At 54.4% G+C, this 20,370-nt stretch overlaps 2 protein-coding genes across 2 annotated transcripts; both read right to left on the minus strand.

Moving 5' to 3' along the window:
* Nucleotides 1-6,184: 6,184 nt before the first annotated feature.
* On the minus strand, nt 6,185-10,552 carry HOXB5 (homeobox B5). Its single transcript, XM_006049714.3, has 2 exons — nt 8,089-10,552; nt 6,185-7,409 (listed from the first exon to the last, which is right to left on the minus strand). The coding sequence occupies exons 1-2, from the start codon at nt 8,648-8,650 to the stop codon at nt 7,162-7,164; spliced, it is 810 nt and encodes a 269-aa protein (XP_006049776.1). The 5' UTR covers nt 8,651-10,552; the 3' UTR covers nt 6,185-7,161.
* Nucleotides 10,553-10,700: 148 nt separating this feature from the next.
* On the minus strand, nt 10,701-19,771 carry HOXB6 (homeobox B6). The gene is made up of 2 exons (XM_006049713.3): nt 12,619-19,771; nt 10,701-11,590 (listed from the first exon to the last, which is right to left on the minus strand). The coding sequence occupies exons 1-2, from the start codon at nt 13,031-13,033 to the stop codon at nt 11,331-11,333; spliced, it is 675 nt and encodes a 224-aa protein (XP_006049775.2). The 5' UTR covers nt 13,034-19,771; the 3' UTR covers nt 10,701-11,330.
* Nucleotides 19,772-20,370: the final 599 nt, after the last annotated feature.

Consider the following 20,370-nt stretch of genomic DNA (forward strand, 5'->3'; position numbering starts at 1 on the left):
CTGCCGCTCCGGGTGCAGAAACCCAAGCGCAAACCATTTTCCCTGCCCTTCCCCCGTCGCCCCCTCCCCCCGGACCCCCCCCCCCCCCGTACTACCCCCACTAAGGGCCTTAGACCTGGGAAAAAGGAGTCAATCTTTTTCCATTATTAAATAACTCCTCCTCGGGAAAAGATGCCAACTGCACTTCCGACTTTTTTTCACCACTTCCCGCATTTTCACCATCTCTCATGTTAGATGCCTGGAAGAGATTCTGACGACCCACCCCTCTCCATTCTTGTGTCCCCCAGAGTGGGGGCGCCGTGGCCGTTGCCAGGCGAAAGGACATACGGCAGCCATAGAGTGGGCTGACCGAGAAGGGTGTTTCTGGGCCGAGGAGTGGAGAGAGCTTGGAGGAAGGGTTCCTTGGGACCGAAGGGGGCCCAGGCCCCAGAAGGCTGGAGAGAGAGCTCAGGGTCCAGGCTCTGCAAGACCCAGCGGGCCCCGGGCCACCTTGCCGGACCGCTCGCTGGCGCCTGGAAGGCTCCAGCCTGGCTGTGAACTTGGTCTAAGGCGGACTCTGCTGGCAGCTCGGGGACGTTACAGCCTCTGCCTCAGCTAACGCAGCGGCCGCGCAGCGACCTGCCCTCTTTCGCTTTCCTTTGCTCCCAAATATCACCTCCCAAGCCCCCAACTCCCACAGAGAAGGATTTTGTTCCTCCTTCCCTAGGGACCCTTGGGGATCTGTAAACAGAAAAGAGAGAGTTAAGGGACATATTCGGAGAAAAAGAGACTAGGACAACCAGAAGCTCCGATATATCGGGTTTATGCTCCATCGTGTCCCCAAGGCCCCAAAAGGAGATGTTTCCATATGCAAGGACTTTCCCCCTTCTGCTCCCCTAAACGCTCCTTTTTCAGGCTGAATCCACACTCCCCTCCACCGGGACTTCTGGGTCATCTCTTGACTAGGCAAGCGGTGTTGGGGCCTTCGAAGTACCTTCCTCTCTAGACACATTCGTCCCTACCCTACTCGGCTCCGGCTCCGGGGGTCAGGGATGGTCAGCCGCTGCGTTCAGAGGCCGCAGCGGGGCCGCAGCTAGAGAGGCTCAGACCAGAGCGTGGCTGTGCAGCGGGGGCCGGGGGGTGGGGGTGAGGGGAAGCTAGAGGAGGCCAAGAGGAGATTTAGGGAGAGAACAGATAGGGCAGAGGACGCCTGAAACATCGAAGGAGAAAGAAGCGGGAAAGAGATTAAAACTTGGGAACGTGCTGATCTATTCGGGGTCCGACAGGTCCAGAATGGCCCGAAGTCCAATCCTCTCCAGTCTCCTGAATCCCCCACTTTTTCTTGAAGCCGAAATCTAGGTCTCAGTAAATTCGCCAAAAGGAGGAAAAAATCGGCCTAAACCTGTAGGAGCGCTGAAGGTGACGGCGGTGCGGCCGGCGGCGCTAATGTATGCGGCAGCGGCTCGGAGCCCCAAGTAGGCCGGCGCTCGGCCCGTCTGCTGACCTCTGCGTGATCCCGGACTCTATGAATTATTGATGAGATATGAGCGTTGATTTCCCCTTTCAGGATGCAAACTCCATTATATTGTTAAAATGGCGATTTAATCGTTGAGAATAGCTTTGGTGTGGGTTTTTTCCCCCAACTCATTTGCGCCTCCTTCCTTTTCATTTAATTCTCTTAATTAAATCCTTTAACAGATTTTAATCCCTTTTTGGAGGGAGGGATAGGAGGAAGGAGAAGGCCATCACTACCACCACCAACAAACACTAAACACAACCCGGAAAGCCATAAAAAGCTTCTACCTTGGGAAAGTTGAAAGGAAGGTGGGGAGGGGATGTTAACCCCTCTAAAAATGTCCTGCTGGAAACAACCACCATCGGAGTGCTGGGGCAAGCTAACTCTGAAGTGTTTGGGCCTGGGAAGTGTTTAATTCCACCCTGAAGAAGTGTGTAGTCCGACTGTGAAGAGTAAGTCAGACTTACCCTTCTTGCTAAGTCAAGGGACATGCAGCTTGGGGAAGACAAGTGTTTCTTGTGGGGAAGTGATTCTCCAATCTGAGCCCCAGGGCAAGAATTACTGATAAATGTCCGTTTTCCTTAAAGGCCCCCAATTTCTCCCCTCCCCCATCCCAAACAGCTTGGTTTCCAGGCGGTGTCTGGGTTAATTAATATGGATGTGTAACAGCGCTGCAGCAATCGATAAATCCCGCTGTGGGCAGATCCCAGCCTCGAAATCTGATTATTCCGAGAAACTCCAAAAAATGGAGACAGTGACCAGTGGGCTCTGCTCTAAAAGAGGGGAAGTGTTCTTGCTAGCCCTGTTCTCCTTGCTTGGATGGGCTGATCCCAAGCTGTGAAACCCATACAGGCAATTGCCTTCTCTGCTCTGTCCCAAAAGGGACTGAGTTCGGGGGACTGTGCTGAGCGGTCTGCTTCTCCCTCATTTGGAATCCTTGGCGTCCACCTCAGCATTCAAACCCCAGGATAAAGGAGCCATCCTAAGAGAGGAGCTTACTCTTGGATCCCGCCCCCCCACCCCCCCCCACCAGACCCCAGTGAATACTTGTCACAGCCAGGGAAGAGTTAAGTGTCCCTGCAGCAGTTACAGAGAGGAAGCCGCCAATGAAATATGGGCGCTTGGAACTCCAGGCCCGGCTGGCTTTCCTGTTTACACTTCTTTATACTTCCTCCCACACCACAGCCTCAGAGAAACAAAACAAAAATAATAATAAAAAATAACCAAGTAAAACAAAAAATTAAATTGTCTATTGAGTGGTGGTCAAGCTGGCCTCAGAGGGAAAAGGGAATCTATAGCCTTACCCTCCGACTGCCAGTCTTCTCTATCCTGCCCCAGATGGAAGGTACCACAAATGGGCATGAGGATTTCGCTAGTAAGTTCCAGCCTGTGGCTCAAAAAGGTTGGGGCCTGAATGCAGTCAGGGAGAGGAAAGAGAGGAACAGCTTTCTTGGAGAGTGTCTTGGGGAAGGCTGGAGAGCAAGACATGGCCTGGGGCAGAGAGAGCTCCTTTGCACGAGAAATCCCTGGGAAGCTCTCATCTTCTCCCCCAACAGATCCTTCCTGGGGTTCAGGGAAGACAGTTACCCAGAGAACCTGAAGTGGGGAAGAGGAAAGCCCAGCTAGGATGGGATCTTCCCCAGATAGGATCTGCTCAGAGCAAGAGGAGATCCTCCAAGAGTTTTGGCTAAAGTGGCAGAAGTGGGCACCCCCTCCAGAGCTGCCCTTTGCCATTCCGGAAAATCTCTCTAGATATGCCGAACAGATGTCCCTGGGCTGCTGGACCTATACATTCTTTATCAGAATTTGCAGAACTGATGTGGAAGGGGGCCAAAAAATCTTTAGCGGCAGGCCTGGTGGTCTGGGGTTTCTGAGAGGGTGGCTGGTGGCATCAGAGTGAGACCAAGGGCACCATAGGAATGGAGTCCCCTCATCAGATTCTGTGCCCACTACACTCTTCCTTTGCATCTTATTTAACTCATTTGCCTTGTCCAGAGTGGAAACCTGTGAAAGTCATGCCTCCGGATTTTACTAGTATTTTAAATGGTGCTTGATGTCCTCTGGGAACTGAGCAGAATCTCCTTTCCATGGGACACAGATGCCCCAACATTCCGGGAGAGATGTGTCTTCACACCAAGGGGAGGACACCTTTGCACTCAAAGCCTCTGTCCTCTGTCCTCTTTGCACTCAAAGCCCATGAAGGGTGACCAGTAAATTAGGCCTGATCTGAGAGCTCAGGGAATAGGGAGCAGCTGCAGGAGAAAGCAGAGATGGGGAGAGAGTGTAGATGTTCTTTAATGTGAAAAGGGGAGGCTCTTGTGACCCTCTCCTGGTCCCAAAGATCAGAAACCCCTTAAGTTGTCACAGATCCAATTCCAGAGACAACAGGAGTTGGTGAGCTATATCTAGAGATGGCAAAAGCAGGCATGAGAGGATGGTTGATCCGCATGTGTCTTAAAAAATGGAGAGGTCGATTTGGTGAGGAAGAGGCCTCTAGCTTTCAGAAAGAGGTGACTTATCCTTAGAAAATAACGGGCCCTCTGGGGGTCAAATAATGCAATCCTTCTGGTTTGTGGTGCCACAAAACAAAGGGCCTCTAGGCTCTGGTAGGGAGAGAAGAAGAAAGGAGAGGAAAGAGAACACCTTTCCCATGTTCTCTCCCAGCTCCTGAGACCCTTTTACTCTCCCGACAGTTGGGAACCTGTGTTCTTCAGCAACTTTTATTTTTGGAGGGATCGCTAGGGATCTGCTTAAACACACAGATCCTCTAGACATAAAAAGAAGCTCTCCCCTTCTCCCCACTCCTGGCCAGGAATTAGGTTTTGGATTTGAGGGAAATGCCCTCCTCTGTCTGCTCCCCACTGGGACCTCATGACCCTACATAGAGTCAAGTCAGCAGGTTGGCTTGGGACCAAAAATCTGAAGTTGGGTGCAAAGGCAGGCAGGCGCAGCGCACCCCATTCCAGATAGCCCTGATGAAGGCATGGAGAACTCAGGTACCCCCTTTCATGGGTTCAAAGATCTAAAAGCCAGAGAGTGCGCCAGTGCAAGGCAGCCCACAGCAGCTGCTTAGCCTTCCCCAGGCTTTTTCTCAGCTCAGATGTATCCAGATAAAAGTGCCTAGCGGCGCGCCCCCACACACCCCTGACAAATGAATGTCATAAAGTTTCTTTCCTAGGGGTGGGGAGGCGTCTGTTTGAAGATGGCCAGTAGTGGAGTGCCCCCCGCAACATGGGGCCCTCCTATCAGCAGTACACACCCCTCCTTTTTGCCCCCTAAATTTCCAAGAGGACTGAAGGAACCCACACAAGCCTTTTGCCCACAAAAAGTCAGGCACTCCTGCAAATAAAACCAGACACCCAACGACTGCGGAGGCCTTATCACACTGAACTAGATGCCCCACTTCAGACACCCAGCTGGTCAGAACTTGGTGCAAAACCAGGCTAAATTTCTCCCACTTATTACCCTATAGCCCTGCTGGAGGCACGGTTTCCTTCCCCTAGTTTCAAGCCCCACAATTTCAAGGGGAAAAGCGAAAGCTGGAAGCAACTTACTGCGGGAGAGCTGGGCCTGGGCTGCCGCCACACCACCGCCTTCTGGGCCCGGAGAGCGCTCACCTACCTCTGCCCCCTTCCCCACCACAGCGAGCAGTTAAAGTGTCACTTAACATTCTGGAGAATGTGAAATATACCGCGCGGTGTCAACTCCCCAAAACCATAAAACTAACTTTATGGACCTCACGTGACTTTCTCGAGCCAGTGAGGGGTATCTGTCTGACTTCTCCGCGATTTTTACGATCTAACTTCAAGATAAAACCCCTATCCATTTGACATCTAAATGTCATAGCGACTTTTGGGATAGTTTGCTATGGACAAAGGGGGACAAAGTCAAGGGGGAAGGGGGAAAGAGGGACCAATAGAGCCTCCAAGACCCTCGGCTGCCTCCTCACCAGCTCCCCCTCCCCCCCAGCCTTGTAAGAAGTTGGGCCAAGCTGGAAGGGACGGACTGGGTAAGTGTCCAGACTTGACTCTTGTACTCAGGGTGGAGGCTGACTTGGATGGAAGAGGACTGGGCCCGGGCCCTGGGCCAGTTCGGCTGAAGGGGAAACCAAGGGCCTTCTAGGAGGGACCCCAGCTCCTAATCAAGAGGGCAGGTCAGTTGGGCCCCTGGAGAGAGGAAGCCCTTGATAAATGTAGAGAAGACTGAGGGTAAGAGGAAACCTTTGAAATTAAGCTGATTTTTTTTGGAGGGGGTGGGGGTTGCCTACTGGGTAACAGGGTTGAGTTGGGATTTAGACTAGGGGACCAGGGGGCTGGGCAGGCCTGTATCTCTTCCAAGACCAGGAGCCTCCTGCTTAGGGCTTAGGCCCAAATTACTTTTCCTGAAGAGGTTTCCAGAGACTTTTCCGGCCAGCTGGTGGAAGGCCAGGGTGGAGTCCAGCTCAGCCTTTCCCTTGTCCCTTGCTCCAGCTTCAGGTGGGATTTCTGGGCCTCTCAGTCCCCCAGGCACGAAAGCCTGTCCCCTGGCCCAAGTACCGCTGGACTAAGCAGAGACTTAGGAGGATGAGAGGGGCTGCTGGGGAGCATCCTACTCTCCCTTCCCCACACCCCAGATCTATCAAGAATGGTCTAGGGTGTGCCTGGTGATGGGAGAAGCAGGTCCCCAGAGAAAAGACAAGTGGAAGGGCAGTGGAGGAGGGGAGACATTTATTTGACTTCAAGGAAAGCTACAAACAAATACCAAAAGCGAATCACTGAGACAGGCCCGGCAAAGACAGATTTCACACGTAGCACAGCATCCACTCGCTCACTACAAATGGTCTTGGAATCGAAATGGGTAGGGAAGAGGGGATAGGTCTGACCCAGACTATCCCCATATTTACAAGCTTTGGGCCCTCTATACCAGACCCATGGATTCACAGAGAAATACACAAGACATTTTACACTGAGGATTATTTTTGTTTTCTGAGGCTCCCAGGCCAGGCCTTGTGGGGCCTACCCAGGCGGCAGGAACTTAAATCTCACTATGTACCTTCCCTCTTTTCAACATCACCTCTTTGGTCCCCCTTAGCTCCCTCCCACCTCAGGACCAAGCCTTAGGAAACTTGGGCCTGGGAGTGGGGAGAGAGGAGGAAGAGGAAGGAGGAAAGAGACACAGTCATGGACTCCCGGTCTCCGAGGCCAGCTCAGCTGGGCCCGGCGCTGCGGCACTATCCCACCTCAACTGCTGCCCCTTTTAGAGAAGTTTCCAGCTGAAACTCAAAATACAGCGATCATCCTTTTATAAATAAGTTATAACACAGATGGGGAGGGGAAAGTTCACATTAAACATGCGAGTTTCTTTTTTTCCTGGGGGAAGGAGTGCAACCACAGACACGAACATTCAGAAACACTGGCGGATTGGGGGTGAACGCAGAGGAGTGGGGAGTATGGAGGGAAAATAATAATTATCATTATTATTACAATAATAACAAGATTAACCAGTCCAGGAGAGAGGGAGCCACAGGAAGACCTAAGACCAAACGAAAAATCGTAACACAAGGCCCGGGCTGAGGCAGGCTCGTGGGAACCGGTTCCCAGCGGGCGGCGGCAGCGCGAGGAGGCTTGGAGGGGCCAGGGCTGGGGGCGGCATGAACTCTTGGGCCGCCCGGGCTCCTCCCGGCGGGCTCAGGGCTGGAAGGCGCTGCCGGCTGTAGCCAGGCTCATACTTTTCAGTTTGTTGTCTTTCTTCCACTTCATGCGCCGGTTCTGGAACCAGATCTTGATCTGGCGCTCGGACAGGCAGAGCGCGTGGGCGATCTCGATGCGCCGCCGCCGCGTCAGGTAGCGGTTGAAGTGGAACTCCTTTTCCAGCTCCAGGGTCTGGTAGCGGGTGTACGCGGTTCGGGCCCTTTTCCCGTCCGGCCCGGTCATGTCTGGAGCAGACAGAGCAGAGCGGCGAGGCCGCGTTATTCTGGTTAAGGGAGGGGGCACTGGGTAGGAGGGGGGCGTGGAGCAGGACCCAGGCGTCCCCGGCACCCAGCTCACCGCAGCTCCGATCCTCCCCACTCCAGATGCCCGCATCCGAGCTTGCTTTCTGATGCCCCCTTCTCCTACAGCCCCCACTTCTGCCCGCAGCGAATGCGCCCGGCTTTGTCTCTTGCTCCCTCCCTGTGCCTCACCCTTCTCTGGGCTCAGGCGGCCGCTCACCCCGGGAGGGAGGAGAACGGTTGCACTTTTGCCCTGGAAAGCTCGTTTTACTGCTCGCCCCTCCTCTGCTAAAAGCAGTCTCAAAATTTCGGGGGCAAGCAGGACCCTTCCCCATGTTACATAAACCCCATCCTTCATCCTAAAGCTAGTACAGCTGGGCAAATAAAACCTAAGGCGAATCTGTGAACAAATTATTAAAAATACTCCTCTTCAACCCCCCAGCTAAGCCCTCTTTTGGCTCTGTCCCCCCGAGCTGTGAGGACCCTCTTAGAGTCTTCTCCCCCTCCGAAAAAGAGAAATCTATATTTGAGGAAAAGCCAAGCTCTCCTCGCCGACTCCCCCCACCCCCAAACGCGGAGAAGGAAAAGCCGAGAAGACAAAAAGGGGAGCGAGAGCGAGAATTACCATGGCTGATGTGAAGCTTCCTCATCCAGGGGAATATCTGCGGAGTCTGCCCCTCGGGCGCGGCTGTGGAGGTGGCCATGGGCTCTGGCTGCGCCCGAGCTAGGCTTGGGCTGCTTAGCTGGCTCGCTGCTTCCTCAGGCTCCGAGGACGCGCTGGCCTCGTCTATTTCGGTGAAATTGGCGCTGGAGCTGGCCGGGGTCGCCTGGTCGGAGGGGGACGAAGCAGAGGGCTTGGCGCCGTGGCTGTCGCCGTTGGTGCAGGGCAAGGACTCGGGCGAGGACAGGGAGCAGCTCGACGCCGCTTGCCTGAAGCGGGGCTCCTGGGCGGGCGCAGGGAAGGCGCGCGAGCTCTCGCCCACCGCCCCAAAGTGGCTGGAGGAGGCCGAGGAGCGGTTGACGCTGAGGTCCATCCCATTGTAATTGTAGCCGTAAGAGCCGGTGTGCATGGCAGCGGGATCCCTGTAAGAGCCGCTCAGAGAGCTGCCACTGCCATAATTTAGCAACTGATAGTCCGGGCCATTTGGATAACGCCCCGAGAAGGAGTTTACAAAGTACGAGCTCATTTGGGTGATTTTGGAGGGCTTGATTTGTGGATCGTGGTCGTTATAACCCTGTGCTTCACGATTTATGATGTATTAATGAATTATAGCGATGCACTGTACTTCGTTTTGCTATGTATGCGGCCAAATATGGGGGGGGGTTGGAAGGGGGATGGGGGGGCGTTAGGGAATCACGTGCTTTTGTTGACCAGTCGTAAATTCTCGCTGATGACCTCAAGAGGTAATTCATGCTCTATGGTTACAAATAATGACGATCCGAGAATCGTTAGGGCCGATTCAATGCGAGCCTCCGAGAGAGGGGGAAAAAGGAGAAGGGGGAGAAACAGGGAGAAGGTTGGTGGCGGCCTCTGAGCAGAGCGCGCCACCTCCCGGCGAACGGCGGGAGCGCGGGCAGCCGACCGGCATGGCGGCGACGACTGCCTCCCTGCTGGCTCCGTGCAACCGCCGGGCTAGAAAGAAACCCGGCCTAGGCTCACACGAAGGGTTGAGTCTTTTAGAAGAGAAACCCGATTAAGCCTTTACCCACTTTCTCGTAAGTGGAGTTTGTCTATCGTTCGGTACTTCTCCCTGTCGTCGTCGTTATTATTATTATTTTTTTAACTGAAGATGACCAAAGCTTGATTTGCTCTTCCTTTACTCGGGCCTTGCAAGTCTCCGAGTTGGGGGCAAGAAATGGGGGAGAGGTTGGAAGATGTGTGTGAAAAACAATTATTGCAAAGGGTTTCCCCTGTGAGCCCGGCCTGGTCTGCTTCCTGACCCGGCTGCAGTGGTCCATCCACAGCATCCAGGCCAAGCCCGTGGGGCAAAGCCAAGGGTTCGAAGGAGAAACTTTAGCTTCTCCGGGTCCCCTGAGAACTTTGAAATACTCTTCCTCATCCTTAGCCCAGGACGGAAGGATGGCAGAACAGGATAGGGACCCCAAAAGAAGAGCCTAGCTGGGGCCAAGTGGCTTAGATGGGAGAAAAACGGTAGAGGCCACCGCATCAGGAACTCGGGTTTGGCTATAAATGTGGGCCTGAGATTCTGGGATCAAGGAAGAATCCTTCCGCTTTCTCACCAACTGCCTGCTATTGCCTTGGGAATCCCTACTTGAGACCCCTTGCTGGCATCTGGGTAGTTTCAGAATTTGCAGGGCGGCTCACGCCTTCCCGGGAAAGGAGTTCGGAGGACCAGCAGCGCCTTGCTGAGCGCGCTTGGCGGCCAGAGACCGCCACAGCTGGGCCCCCTCTGCCGGATGGCTATTTTCTTTAAAAATAAAAAAAGGGAAAGAGAGGGAGGAGGAAGAAAGGAAAACAGTCTCCTCATCTTGTCGCCTGGGTGAGGGTGAGGGTGGCGGTGGGGGTGGGGGTGGGGGGGATGGAGTGGGGACAGAATGGGTCCGTTATAGTTGATGGGATGTGACCAAACTGCCCCATCACCTGGCTTCCTGCCCTCAGGTCTCCAAAGAGCAGGGGAAAGTCTTGCCCTTCGCCCAGGCGCCTGCCGGCGGCTTCACATCCCCCTACTTGTCGCTGATCCGCTACTTGAGGCAGGAAGGGACGCCTGGAGACTGCAGCTGTGGGCAGGGAGACAGACACCCGGTGGCCCCAATTTAGGCCAGGAGCCGAGGGCCAAGGCCGGCGGAAATCAGGCCATGTGGGCAGGCCAGAGATCACCGGCCTCAGGGATCCTGCGGACATAACCCAGCGCTGAGGCACAGAGACCAGCCTGGTTCAGTCTCTGCAGGAGCTCCCGGCTAGGGGGCCTCGGTGGCGTTCCCTCCTGCCACGGACAAACGAAGAAAAGCTAGAGAATAATAAGGGAACGACTCTTCTCCGTCCCCCAGTTCTGCACCAGAAGAGGCCGTTGTGAGCCTCAGCACCGGCGAGGCGCGGCGTTGGAGCCTGGGCCGGACCGCTGCAGCCTTTATCTCAACTGTAACTTCCGAGTCGCGTCTGGCCCTCTGGGGCCGACCAGAGCTCCGGCCTTCGCTGCAGAGTTTCCGGCACCGGGACGCAGGGGTGGCGGTGGGGAAGGGGGAGTGGCAGGGCAGGAGCAGAGGTGACTGAGCAGCGAGGTTTTACGTCTTTATTATTATTATCATTATTAATAATATTAATATTATTACCGAAGTATTTCACGTCCAGAACTAAGACACGACTACAAACACAACACATAGAAAATTAATAAAATAGAACTTTGTTTTCTTCTGAGGCTCCTCTTCTTACTTCTAGGTAGTATGTGCTCCTTCCAGTGGCTTTGGGGAGGGGCTGGGAGAGAGGTCTGGGGTCAGGGAGTCTTCGAGGCCCCCGCTGAGGGGACTGCGAATCTACCATTGAACCGTGCACGGGCGACATGGACGAAATGAGACGCGACACGGACAAGAGCATTTTGCTCTGCTTCCAGGAAACATCAAGTGAGTCCGGTCCTCAGTTCTCACGCGGGAGCCTGTTCGGGCGGAGGCGGTTGTGCGGGCATGGAGGCTGCGCTGGGGTGCCGGCTGGGCTCAGGCAGCACGGCCTCCCAGCGCCCAGGGAGCGCTCTGCGGGCGGGGGCGTCCAGGAGAGCGCGGGGCCCCGCCTGTCGCGCTCTGGAGAGCAGGTCCCCAGGCTCCCCCGCCCGCAGAGCCTTTCCCGGAGCTCTTCGCTGCCCTCCGTTCCCCGCAGGCCTCTCCCTCGCGTCCCCCCGCCCCCTGCCAGCGCCTTCATTCGGCCGGTTTTTCTTCTTCCTCCTCGGCACTGAGCTGAGACGCGCTGAGCAGTTTGCTCTCCTTTTTCCACTTCATGCGCCGGTTCTGGAACCAGATCTTGATCTGCCGTTCCGTCAGGCATAGGGCGTGCGCGATCTCAATGCGCCGCCGCCGCGTCAGGTAGCGATTGTAGTGAAACTCCTTCTCCAGCTCCAGCGTCTGGTAGCGCGTGTAGGTCTGGCGGCCGCGGCGGCCGCTGGGCCCAAAGGATGAACCTGTTACGCAGAGAGGAGATGCTGAGGCCTGGGGTTACCAAGGCCAGAACCCCCCCTCCCCCATTCGACCCTCAAACGGGGACTCTAGCCTGTCCCGGGATGCCCTCCACTCTCCCTGGTTCCTTGCCCCCCTCCCCTTTCCTCACTCCTCCAGCGCCCCCTCCAGATTCCCTCCAGGTCTCCTAGGCTTTTGCCTTCTGTCTAGATTCTTGGTGGGGGGGTGGGAGGAGCAGTTTTAAATCCCACCTGAGCCTAGGGGGAGGGGCTGGAGAAGCACTGGCCAGGTGTGTCTCTTCCTAGACGCATCTTTTTTTTCCCATCTGGCTCCCCCACCACCCCGTGATAGATTCCGGCCCTTAATCTGTAATGACGTGGATCGATCCATAGTCAGCATTAAGGGCTCCTCACTTTCGTGTCCCGTTAATGGACATCAATTTGGGATTTAAGACCGACAAATAATCCAACCCGAGACCCCGGCGCCTGCTTCTCCCTCTCTCCGACTCCGCCCGCTCCCTCTCATTCTTCCCCTTATTCTCCCCCCCCCTCCTCTGACTACCACCCCTTTCCGGGTGCCTCCTCTTTCCCCAGCCCCCGACCCCCAGGGAAAACCAGTCCGGGACAGACTCAACTCTCCCTCGCCAGCGTCACGCCGCCCCCCTTCCCATGACGTACTCCGTTTTTAATGAACAGTCTTGGGGTGGGGGACCGGGCCAGAGCTGGGGGCGCCAGGGAGAGCCCAACCAGTGGCTGCGCGGGCTCTGCCTGCCTCCCTGACCCGGATCTCGGCTGCGGCCTGGCCCTCGCAGAGAACCCACTCGCTCCCCCTGGCTCGGAGTGCATCTGGGACTTTGCAAACTTTGCAACTCTTGAGGGCGTGAGGGCAGCGCGGGAGATCGAGGCAGGCGCCCAATCTTCCCTAAGCTCCAACCCGAGATGCTTTCTCCGTGGAAAAATTGGGGCTCTCTAGTTCTGACTCGGGGAGGGGGGAGCCCGCGGGGGTCGCGGCGGTCGCAGCAAGTCTCACTCACTGTTGCATGAATTCATCCGCTGCATCCAGGGGTAGACCGGGGTGGAGCACTTCTGCTCCTCGGCCTCGCCGAACACGCTCTTGTCCTGCGCACAGTCGGACTTCCGCGGCTCCGGGTGGAACGCGGGCGGCTCGTCGGCGCCCGAGAGCGCGCAGGCCGACTCCTTCTCGCGGTAGAAGGCCGGCGCCGGCCCGTAGTCGCAGGGCGCCGCCCGGCCGTAGCCGCCGCCGGCCGGCGGGTAATAGGAGGAAGAGGCAAAGCCCTTGTCTTGGCCGGGCCCGGGCCCGTAGGGCGCGGGGTAGTGCCTCAGAGGGTCCGCATACCCCGACGAGTAGAGAGGGAGCTGGCCCAGGAAGGACTCCTGCCCGCTGGCCAGAGTGACGGGGAAGGTGGAGTTCACGAAATAGGAACTCATTGGGAGGGGAGGCGCGCGCGGCCGCTGCTGCTCCGCCGGGTTTATGATTTGTTGTGTTTTATAGTCCGAGCGCCGCGCCTATTAGTAGTATATCTGAGATTGGGTTTTAGCTGAGGGGGGATGGCGAGGTGCCAGTGAGGGCCAGAAGGAAATACAACCATCTGATCCAACACTGACCAATGGCAGAGGCAGGAATTGTCAAATAGCACCCAGGAGGAGCGCAGCCCGCGCGAGGGACCCGCGCACAAACCTATCAACCTTTTTTCCTCCTTCTCCTTCTGCTTTCTCTCTCTCTCTCTCTCCCCAACAGCACAACGCGTCCCGTTCCACCTACGTAGGATCTGCGAAAGAGGCGTCTGTGCCTTTGAGGGAGGAGGGAGCACTTGGATTGAGACCACCCCATCCTCCAGTGATTAAATAAATATATCCCTCCCCTCCCCACGCAGAATAGGAAAAAGTTAATTGTGTTTTCAGAAAAGTTAACCCCTGACTTGCTTGAGCCCCATTCCCTCAAGGGAAGGTGGATAAATATCTCGGAATCTGGAATCTCAGTCTCCCTAGAAGAGAACTAAAGGAGAAGGCTGGTTTCTCGGGTTTTGTGTTGGTAGGAGGAGAGAAGAGTTCTCCGCTGATTAGCATCGCTTTCAGAAATCGAGAAGCAAAAGAAGAAGAAACCGTCTCCTTCCCAGGTTTTGAAAACCGTTTTTCCTGTTTCTCAGACCTACTCCATCTCCTCCAAGCCTGGGCTTATTATTCGTGCCTCTTTACAGCTCTTGTAGTCTGAGAGGCAGGCCAGAGGACCCAGAAGACTGGGAATTGGGAGGAGGGTCTGAGCCTAAAAGCTTCTCCCTTTTGCTATGCGGCTAGGCTAGGAGCTTCTTGGAAGGCTACCGCTGCGGCTGCCCAAGATATCTTGCCTGCTTCTAGTATGTATTGCTTGCTCTTGGCACAGGAAGGGGCACTGGGAAGAAGGGGATAGGGAGAAGAGGGGTGAGAGGATTGTCTGATCCCTATCCTGCCTGAAACCCTCCCTCCACCCCACTTCCTACCCCAAAAGACATTAGAATATCCTGGGCTACAAATTCTTAGGTATCAAAGGTGCCTCAGTAAGTACAGGAAAGAAAATTTTTCCTCCTCCAGTTTCAGGTCTTCAAACCTTCCTGATTTTGGAGACAATGATAAACCACTGGGAAGAGAGGAGCCATCGCTCCTTTCCCAGGTCTCTCCAGAAGCTGACAGTTCTTTTTTAATTAATTCTTTCTCAAGACGGTTTTTGTTTCGTTTTATAAAGGGGAGGGTTGGGTCCTCCTGGGGCCGCAGCAGGCAGCTTACCACTATCATTCCGTATCCCCTCTACAGATGCTCACTACCCTTCTGTCTCTCAGCATCTCTACAATCCCTCCCACCTCTCATATATGTATCACCAGCCTGCTGCCTACAAGCTTTGGTGTGAGAGAGTGTGTACATCTCTGACTCTTATTTTAGGAAAATGAGCATTGGAACCAGACTGGAAGACTGAACCACAGTGCATTTTCAACATTCTAATGTGCATAAAGGATGACAAGCTTTGGACCTGGGGCCAGGAATGGGCCAGAATGTGGGACAAAACCTGATGATGAAGGGACCAGGCTGACCCTTCTCTGACTTGTTCTTTGGACTCCTTTTTGTAGGCCAAATCTGCCCACTGAAGATGGCACAAGACACTAGGAAAAGTGGTAAAGGATTGAGGTTAGTGACCAGGGATGGAACTTGGTTGTTGCAAAGTGGCCCACAAGGCTCCCTAAACTTAGGACAACTTCTCCGCTGTGCCTTCATGGTTAAGTGGCTATTCCTGGTTGTCCCATCAACCACTTCCTAGCCCCTCTTTGGAGGGGAGGGTTGTCAAGATTTTAAAAAATAAACTGTAGCCTCCTAATGATGCAGTCATAAGTGCTCAAATCCAGCTGTGATTAGGCCCACTCCTGGAAAGGAATGGAGAACATTTGGGCTGGAGGAGCAAGGTGGAGAGAGTGCCTTGTGTACCTCCCTCCTCCTTGCTACTGAGGCTGGGCCTTGGGCCTCAGCCCTCCCTTCCTCCTTTCTGGTCACAGTGTCCTCAAACTAGGACTGTTTGGTATGGCCTTTCCCATGAAGCCTGGATAACATAAGATTCAGTAAGGGAGAAGACTTCCCCTATGATAGAAGCACAAAAACAATTGCCTTATCCTTAGAGTCATAGCCCCAAATTAACCTCACCTCTGCAGGTTGCCTGTCGTGAGATGGAGCCGCAAAGGCAGGGCCTGGGCGCCTGGAGTCGGGCATGAAAGGAAATAGCGCCTCATCGCTCTTATCTAAGCCCAGAGGTATTTATGAGCGTTTATTCGTCTGATCCGTTTGTTTGGGAGAAAGAGCAGGCAGGCAGGGCTGGGCCAGAGGCTGCCTGACTTCTGGAGTCAGATCTCTATGAATCTGTCTGTGGTTGCATCCACCGTCGTCGGTCTGTCTCCAGGAGGGAACATATAAATACACAGTGGGCACAGCCATCTGCTGGTCTGGGATGTCTCTCCCTGCTCAAGGAGGAGGTGTGTGTACAGAGAGGTGGATGTAAATGTGTTTTAAGTCTTGCCTACACAACAGAAGGATTGTATAGAAATCCCATTGGCAGGACTTATAACTGTGATTTCCTGAGCTGTGAATCTGTGGTCCTGTGGACGTACACACATTCCAGCTCCCCGGTAAATGTCGAAGTTCTGTTCAGCTCCAGAGTAGAATTCTCCTGCACTGGTAATCTCAGGGAGGATATTTGCCAGTAGGTGTTTGGAGGGGAGGGGTATTAAGACATTGTCCAGGCTTCCCACTTCCTCTTAGCTGCAAAGCTCTCTCCCACTCCCAGCTCTTAAGAGTTGTGGGCAACTTCCCCCACCCCAATCTCAACTCTGATTGGGGTGGGGTGAATTCAAACATCTCAACCCAATTCTTCCTCTAGATTCCACGATTCTCCGGGTTTGGGGAACATATATGTTCCCAGAGGAGCAGTGTGGCCTCTCCCAATCTTTGAGAGCAATTTACAGGGAACACTGCCTTAAAATTGACTCCTCCAAAGCAAGGTACAAAGACATTTCCATTATGCAAATGAATGGCATCTTCTCTGTTGGAGAGGGGAGCAGTGGCCCTCAGCTCCCTCTCCCCAGGCCCATGGGCACCCTAAGAGCCCTTAAAGGTTTCAACCCTCTGTACAGCTGCCTTCCCCTCTCCATCTGTCCTTCCGATTGTCGGCAAGAAAAACCTCCGAGGGGCCCAGGACTTTCAGGGAGCACTCCCCTGGGGGCTCCTGCACTGGGCCGGGCCTTCCAGCCGCCAGAAAGTCACTCTCTGATGAACAGCTGAAAGGGCTGCTCCTGCGAGGCAGACTCGCAAGGCGCCAGAGCCTCGGGCCGCAGAGACCCCGCGTTTGCTCCTAGTACCGCTGGGCCCCTCGACTTCGGCAGCTCCTCCAGCTCCAGACCCCGCAACACCTAGGCCTGCCTGGCACCAGAGGCAATTTCCTGGAACCCCTCGCCCAGGAACTGGGGCCACAGCACCTTGAAAGGAGCGGCCAAAGCTTCCTCCTGCGGCTTGAAAGCCCGAGCTAATCAGTAACCCGTGAGACGGGCCAATATTCAAACTCGGCGGCAGCGGCGCGTACCCTCGCCCTCGCCACCCCCTCCTGGGAAAGCAGTCGGCTTCAGCGGGTGTGAGGAGTAGGGCAGGAACGGAAATTACAATGGTTTGCTTCCTTAATGATTGATCCCCTCTCCCCGCTTTTTCCCAAAGCATGTTTGTGTCGATTTCGCTTGAAATGATTGGGAATGGGGAAGGGGACACACACTCACTTGCAGACACCAACAATTTCCAGAAAGCTCGGTTCAGTTCTTTCACCATACACTCAACCGGCCAAGGAACTGGCAAGACCCACCAGTCAACCCGGAGAACACAGACTCGGTTTGTCTTTTGACAACCGAGTGGAACTGCCCGGACCGGCGCCTCCCCTGCAGAACTCCTCCCTTGGCCGAAAAGAAAACCAAATAAACCTTGAACAGCCTTGGCCTCGGATGGATCTCTCTAGCGGCCCTGGTGATCCCCTCCTGAGTTTGTCGGGGACATTGGGGAGAGGGCTCTCGACTCTGATCCCCCAACCCTTTGATTCAGGGCCCCGTGCCCGCCAGATGCAGTATTAGTCCTTTTAAAATATGCCCTAGAAAAAAGCCGCTTCCCCCAGCCAGCCGCCAGGTTTGGAGCTGGGATGGGCCTGACAAGAGAGAGGGATCCTCGTTTTCCAATCCACATGTGGGCAAGCTGGAACCAAGATCCAGCGGAAGGTGATAATCTGGCCCGAAAGTCTCCAGAATCCCGCCGAACCTGAGCGGCTGAGGGCTCCGAGCGTGGGGCCGGGTTCAGGCAGCGTCGCCGGGCTTGCGGCGCCGAAGCCGCATGTCTCCAAACCGACGGTAGATGGCAGCAAACCGCATAATTTGGGTCAGAGCGAACTGTCTAAGGGATGATTTATACCCCGGCAAGACTACAGGAGAAAAAGACCTTTAGTCTGGGTAGGTTTGGGGAATTTTTCCTTTGAGAATAGGCTCCGAGTGCCGCGGGTGCTGGCCGAGAACTTCTCTGACTTCGCAGCCGAGGGGTCCCTTCAGGCACCCATACTGGGCCTGCTTCGAGGGCATCTACCTGTGCCACCAGGGGCCCCCTCCCGCGCCACAAGTGGCTTTCTCTCTTCTCAGCTCAGTTTTGAGAAGGCCAATATTCCCCTATGCGCATCCAGACCCTGCAATCCCTGGGCCACCAGAGACCCGAGATTGAAATCTCTGCATCTGGTCCTTAAAAAGAGGAAAGCAATCACCTATTTCTGCAAACCAAACTAAATCACAGTCTCTCCTGCTCTCCGAGCCCTAAGTCCCTTATCTCTCAGCTGGCAGCTTCCCCAGAACCCCTCTCTATTTTTAAGTTTTCACCTAGGGACTGGCGCCTTCTTCAACCCCACCAGCTACTTTAGGAATCTAGGCTTCCCGCTCCACGGTTCTTCTCCCGGCTCCCCCCACCCCCTACCCCCCACCCCCTACCCCCTACCCCCTACCCCCTACCCCAGGCCTGGCTGAGGAATGGAATCAGGCGCCTGAGGGACAAGACTAGCTGTCTGAGCTCATTGCCAGGCAGCTTTCTAGTCCAGGCACTATCAAATCCCCTAATGGGAATTTCTTTTAATTTTCTTCTCTTTATTTTTCTTTTTTGTTTCCATACCTAAAACAACAACGTTTTAAACAGCTTCTTCACGATCACATTTGGATCCAGGAAAGTTTGAAACGTTTCCACATCAGACACACATGGCAATTTTCTCCTCCACAGAAATCCACACATCCCATATCAATAAAACACAAGGTACAGAACCAGTATTACACAGAAACCAACACGCTGTAACCTACCGCGTTAAAAAACACAAAATTGTCTCCTTGCAGAGCGAGCCTCCCTCCTACGGGAGTGGCCAAAGAGCTGAGCATTTTCAGGCAGGCTTCTTGGGAGGAGGGGGTTTCCCTCAATTTGGGTGCCTCCAACCACAGCCCTTTAATTTCAGAAATGTTTCCGAAGGGAGATAATGAGTACTTCTCCGTGAATTGTTCTTTCTGTATCTCTCTAGCCGCCTGCTCGCCCTTGCTGGCCTCAACGGAGATTCCAGGCCCTCCAGAGACCAGGACGTCTCTCAGCGCCACCGCCCCTCGTGCCAACGGTGCCGGAAAGCCACGGATACCCGTACCCGCACCGGGCAAGAGAACTGCGCCGGGGCAATTGGGGGAGGCCGGAACAAGGGAGAGATGGTGGGAGGGGGAGGGGGCGCAAACCCACAGAGGCCGTAGCAACCGGCTTTATGCAGGCACCTCAAGTCCAGACACCCCCTATCTTTTCTTTCGCAGCCCTCTAGCTTAAACGTCTTCTCTCAGCTTAAAAATGCCACTTAGAGCTCGCCTCCCGTGGCCCCTTTCGGTTCCTCCGACCGTCTTCCCTGCCTTGCTTCTCCTCCAGGAAGCAACCATCCCTCTCTCAGCCACCGAATTTCCTAGGAAGCCTCTCCCTGCAGCGCCCAGAGGTGGGGTTCAGCCCTGTCTTGGAAGAGGGGGGAGAGAGACAAACCCAAGCCCCACCCCCTACAAAACCGGTGCAAAAGAATAAGAAGAAAATTGTAGAATCTCCCTTACCTTTGCAGACCTTGGGGTTTCTTTCCTCCGATTGAAAGGGGTGGGAGAAAGGGGGGCGGGGAAGAGCGTTCGGTTTCTTCTTCATCTTCCAGATAATATTGTCCCAACCTGAGAGCCGTTGCTTCCCCTTCTCTGACTTGGGAGAGAGGGTGTTTCGCTTTTCCGATATTTGCATAGAAAATGGAGTAAGTTCTGGCTTTGAAAAATGGTATCAGGCTGCAGTCCTGGGCAGATTGTCCATTTACTCTCCATGATGACTAAAATCCCAGATCAGCAAGCAAATTAACTTAGAAATTAAAATTATTTTTGGTTCTCTCTTTTGTGTAATTCCCACCCCTCCTTCTCTCTCTCTCTCTCTCCCGCTCTCTCTTCTTTTCTCTCCCCCTCGGTTTTCCTCTCTCTCTTTTGCTTTATCGAGCTGATACTGAAGTATAAAAATATCAAGAGGCTGGAGCCCTGAAGGACGACAGTGCTCCGACCTAGGTGTGGTGTCCAAAAGAATGCTGCATTATAACCACCAGGGAAATGATAAAAAGTTCATGTTCACGATCGCCCGGCCACATGACCGGCGCTGGCCAATCGCTGGATTCAACCACTCATAAACTTCTATCACAAAGTTGTAAATTTTCATAAAACAACAAGGAATTTATTGCATTTCTTCATGGCTGCTCCACCAGCAACCCTTTTCTCAGTCGCCATCTTCTTTTCTTCTCCTTCTCGATTTTTGGGGAAACCCCAATCTGAGAAGGTGTGAGTTTTGGGGTGTGGGGAATCAGATAGAGGAGGCACAAGCATCCATCTGGGAAGGGGGATCTTTTTGGAACCTCCCTATTCTCACTGGAGCTCTGTCCTTCTTTTCTAGTAAAAATTCACCCCAAAACCTCCACACAGGGTCTTTTCTAAGGCAATTTGGGGGTGAGTTGGGAGCAACAGCCAATGTCCAGAGCTGCCACTAGCCTCAGGGCAAAATGAAAGCGTCAAAGCCCCCTTTCCCCCTCTGAATGCCCCCCTCACTCCCAGCCCTATAGATGGCAGGACCCCACCTGTGAGGGCTTGTAGCATTGCGGGTGTGGGGGCCGTAGATTCCCCTAGGGCCTAGCTTTTGTCCCAAGAAAGGTGGCC

Source organism: Bubalus bubalis, chromosome 3, assembly GCF_019923935.1.
Source record: "Bubalus bubalis isolate 160015118507 breed Murrah chromosome 3, NDDB_SH_1, whole genome shotgun sequence".
In the NCBI taxonomy this organism is placed as follows: Eukaryota; Metazoa; Chordata; class Mammalia; order Artiodactyla; family Bovidae; genus Bubalus; species Bubalus bubalis.